At 42.6% G+C, this 4418-nt stretch overlaps 1 protein-coding gene and 1 long non-coding RNA gene across 2 annotated transcripts; both read left to right on the top strand.

Annotated features, from left to right (window-relative positions):
* The first annotated feature begins 259 nt into the window (after window positions 1–259).
* Window positions 260–3415, top strand: LOC112268744. The gene is made up of 3 exons (XM_024454811.1): window positions 260–863; window positions 1180–1347; window positions 1409–3415. The coding sequence occupies exons 2-3, from the start codon at window positions 1246–1248 to the stop codon at window positions 2261–2263; spliced, it is 957 nt and encodes a 318-aa protein (XP_024310579.1). The 5' UTR covers window positions 260–863; window positions 1180–1245; the 3' UTR covers window positions 2264–3415.
* Window positions 3416–3423: 8 nt separating this feature from the next.
* On the top strand, window positions 3424–4186 carry LOC112268745. Its single transcript, XR_002960167.1, has 2 exons — window positions 3424–3915; window positions 3997–4186. It is a non-coding gene; the product is annotated as an uncharacterized LOC112268745 (long non-coding RNA).
* Window positions 4187–4418: the final 232 nt, after the last annotated feature.

Below are 4418 nucleotides of genomic sequence, written 5' to 3'. Positions count from 1 at the left end.
GTTTTTGAATCCAAGTCCTCCTTCTCTTTTTGGCCTGCAAATGTCCTCCCAAGATCTTAAACAGAGTGAGTTGGAGGAGTTTCCTTCTTGTATACCTGTCCACCAAAATTTCCTGATGATAGCAGTAAGACTAGCAAGGAATTTTTTAGTGAAAAGAATGTTAGACATATAATAAACAGGGATAGAAGAAAAAAACAGAATTAATAAGCGTGAGTCTCCATGCATGAGAAAGCTTGTTAGCTTTGAGACCAGAAAGTTTAGCTTTAAACTTGTCAGGATGAAGGAGTAGGCAGAAGTTTTGTCCTTGGAAGGGAGGAGAACAGGGTGGCCAAGATGAGTAGTGTCCTTGTTTAGATTCTGCACCTGAAAAATTTGTCTGATAGCCTTGGTGGTTTGGTCAACATTTTTGCTGAAGAGAATGGCAGATTTAGACCAATTTGGAGTTTGACCCGAGCCACGGCAAAAGCTTTGTAACAAGGATTTCATGGTTTGGATTTCTTGCAGGGATTTCGGTGGCCGTTAAACCCATCAGCAAGCCCTTCCAAACCCACAACCCAGCGGAACCTAAAGAATAGAACGCAGCGATTCTTTCGGTGTCCGGGCAATCGATCCGAAGGAAAGAAATCAGCCGCCACCGTCAATCGCCGTGTCGTCCGCCTCCCAAGGAACGCTGAGGCTCAGGCAGTCAGGCTCCTCCTAGGGTTGGATCAAGCTCCTCCTCCTGCGGCGGCAAGGAACTCGTCACGCACACCTGCGTCAGTAGCGTCCTCTCCCGTGCCGTGCGGCACATCCCGCCATCGGCTCCTGCTTCGATTCACCGGCAGGGTTCTAGGGAGCTCGGGAGTCGGGACCCCGGACCCCGGGTAAGTAATTGAGATTTATTTGCAGATCGACGCACTGTAAGTTAGCTAGTACTACTTGCGGTCAATTGCCATTCGATTAGAACAGCAGTAACTAGAGTGGGTTAAATCGAATTGTGGTGCTACATGTTCTGAATCTGACTTGGCTGCATTAGCTAGCACTGGAACGGTGACCAATGCTATTTGTTCGAACTGTGCTGCTAGATGTTCTAAATCTGACATGCTGCTGTAGCTTGTTTTTGCAATTAAGGTTCCTTTCTGAAACTTTTAAGGAGCGAGTCTCATGTGCAGAAGTATGTATGAATGGTTTTTTCTGCAGAGGTTTCAAGTTCGGTTGCATCACCTTAAACTCTGGTCTAGAAAACGACAGATCACAGTGCTTCTGATGGAACATGCTGAAGGCGACGCATCTGCTTTTGATGGTGAAGCTTCTTCCTTTAATCACAGTGCTTCCTCTGAAGCCGGCCATGACATGGACAGTGAGAATGTAAGTTGTTCTTTGTAGTATTCATTATTTTGATGGCAACCTAAGTTCTATAATTTTAAAGGTAGACATGGAAGCTCATTTTGCTGAAGCAAATTATAATTATTTTGAGGAAGAGTATGCAAACCCTGGCAAAGAAGATTGGGATGATTTTGAGAAAGATTACAAAAAATTTGCCAATGCAGATTGGGCGCCTGCAGATTGTAATGATTTTGATGAAGACCACGCAAATTTTAACGATTTTGAGGAAAAATACAGAAAGTTTGCTGAAGCAGATTGCAATGATTTTCAGGAAGAACACACATATGTTGAGGAAGCTGGTTGCAATGATTTTGAGGACGAAAACACAGGTTTTGCCGAAGCTGAAGGTTTGAACAACAAATTGGATGAGTTCCGGAAGATAGTGGATATGACCTTCGGATCTGAAGTAGAAGCTTACATGTTCTACAATAAGTATGCAAGAGACCATGGTTTTAGCATTAGAAAGGGGAAGGTGAAGGTGAAGCGTGCGAAGAGTTCAGAAACAATAAGGCTCAGACATTTTGTGTGTTCTAGAGCAGGTAAACGGGCAAAAAAGTTCTTAGCTATGGAGGGCCGTATTCGCAGACCGCGAGCTGAAAGTTGTTGCAGATGTGAGGCTAAACTTACCATAAAACTTGACAGATTACGCGGAATTTGGTACGTTGGTAAGTTTGTAGATGATCACTCCCATCCTTTAGCCAGACCCGATGAAATTCCGTTCCTACGGTCTCATAGAAGAATCAAAGATTTCCAGAAAGCTGAAATCTTAGCAATGGGAGCGGCTGACATTCGGAAGCATCAAATTATGGATACTTTGGAACGTAGGGCATTCGGAAGCATCAAATTATGGATACTTTGGAACGTAGATGTGGTGGGTATGACAAGGTTGGGTTCATAAGGAGGGATATTTATAATTTCTGTTCTAGGCAGAAGAGGTCCCCGATTGCAAAGGGCGATGCAATGGCAGCTCTTGGTATCATGAAAAGCAGGAAAGAAAGAGACCCTGATTTCATTTTTGAATACCAAGTTGATGTTGAAGGATGTCTGAAGACCATTTTTTGGTGTGACACTCAGTCCCGTATGGACTACCAAGATTTTGGCGATGTCGTAGTGTTTGACAGTACATACAGGCTGAACATGTACAAAATGCCATTTGTTCCATTCGTTGGGTTGAACAATCACCGTAGTACCACAATCTTTGGTTGTCGCATCGTATCAGATGAGTGTTGAATCATATGTATGGCTACTTCGTGCATTTATGAAAGCAATGTGTCAGAAAGAGCCACGGTCAATAATCACCGATGGAGACAACGCGGTGATCAGAGCTCTTAGGCAAGTGGTTCCAAATGTGAAATATCGTATCTGTTCGTGGCATATTGAGAGAGATATTAAGAAGCATTTGTATTTCAATTGCTTGACAGAGTTTAGATCGCTTCTGTATTATGCTAGTTCAAGTGCTAATTTTGAGGAGAGATGGAATTCTTTTGTGACAAAGCACCAAACTGAGAGGAATAAAGTTTGGCTGGAACAAATGTACAAGAAGAAGAAATTATGGGCTGCTTCATTTGTGCGTCATGGCTATTTCCTTGGTATGCAAAGCAACCAGAGAAGTGAGAGCCTCAATTCCTGTCTTCACAGGGACCTTGACATGTACATGTCACTGGTTGATTTGATCAAGCACTATGAGAATTGCATTTGTCGCATCCGTCGACCTGAGGCTAGCAATGACTGTGCAGCTTCACAATCTATGCTGGTAGCAGTAACTGATTGCAAAGAAATGGAGGGGGCCGCTTCACGTATCTTTACTCCGGCTAACTTTTATATACTGCAAGAATATCTTAAAAAGGTTGATGATTTTGAGATTTTTGATACACTTCTGGGCATCAATTCTCAAAGCTTCATTGTGGCATCGAAGAATCAGAAGAAATGGAGCTTCTCGGTTGACTATGATCTTGCTAACTCAGAAGCAAGCATCAAGTGCAGCTGCAAGAAGATGGAGCGTTCGGGGCACCCTTGCGTGCATATACTCCACGTCTTGAAGCATCTGAAACTTTCGGAAATACCAAAGTGTTGTGTTCTACGACGATTGTCAAAAGATGCAATAGGCAGCCTTCCTTCCACGCGCAAAAGTGATTTGTTCGTTTGGTCGGATGAGCAGCGCTCGCGATACAATCAGCAGACTGTTTTAGGGGCTGAAGCATTTCACGTGGCATCAAATAATCCTGAAGTGTATAAAAAGCTTAGAGAATATCTGCAGGGCATCATATCAAAGAAGCAAATGTCTCACATTGAAGTCCCCAACAGTCGCAACTCTGTGGATCAAGCTAGTCAGAACTGTGAAAGAGCTTCAACCATGGTTCGTGATCCAATTCGGATCGCCACCAAAGGTGCACCCAAGCAAAAGGCCACAAATCAACATAGTAAGAACAGCAATGGCGAATCTAGTAAAAGATTGAACGGATTCGACGAGAAAGAAAAAACACAACAAAAACGGTGTAGTTTATGCCAACAAACAGGCCATAATATGCGCACATGCGAGCAAAATCCTAAGTAAGTATTTCTGCCATTAGTCATGCTTTCCTGACGTATATTCTTATGTAGCATCGCTTCTGACACAAACTTCAATCACAGGTTTCATCCACCTCCGAATTGAATTGGTGCAAGGCTGGATGGTATTATTGAAAGTTGTGGGACAATTGAGTGGAATGGTGGCGGCCTCCACTTAGTTGCAATTTCTGTGTTGCCAAGTAGTTTGTAGTGGAGAATTATCATCTTCTGTATTGCTTAATTGAAGGAAAACTAATGTTATGCTTTCTACCGATTTTCTGATGTCTTGCTGGATGTTTTCCCCTGACGAGAAAATATATATCGGTGTTTGTGGAACATGAAATGTTGCATGGACTGAAATCTAGTCTACTAAGTGTTGGTAAATTTGAGGGATTTTTCAAGGTTTCCAAAAAAATCTGAAAACATTCCACAAAATAGTAAATGAAAAATAATGTGATATGGGAAAGTATCATCGCATGTGGTTGATTATTTTGAAAACTACAGCC

This window comes from Brachypodium distachyon, chromosome 4 (assembly GCF_000005505.3).
Source record: "Brachypodium distachyon strain Bd21 chromosome 4, Brachypodium_distachyon_v3.0, whole genome shotgun sequence".
NCBI lineage: Eukaryota > Viridiplantae > Streptophyta > Magnoliopsida > Poales > Poaceae > Brachypodium > Brachypodium distachyon.
This window is presented reverse-complemented; position numbering and strand designations above follow the sequence as displayed.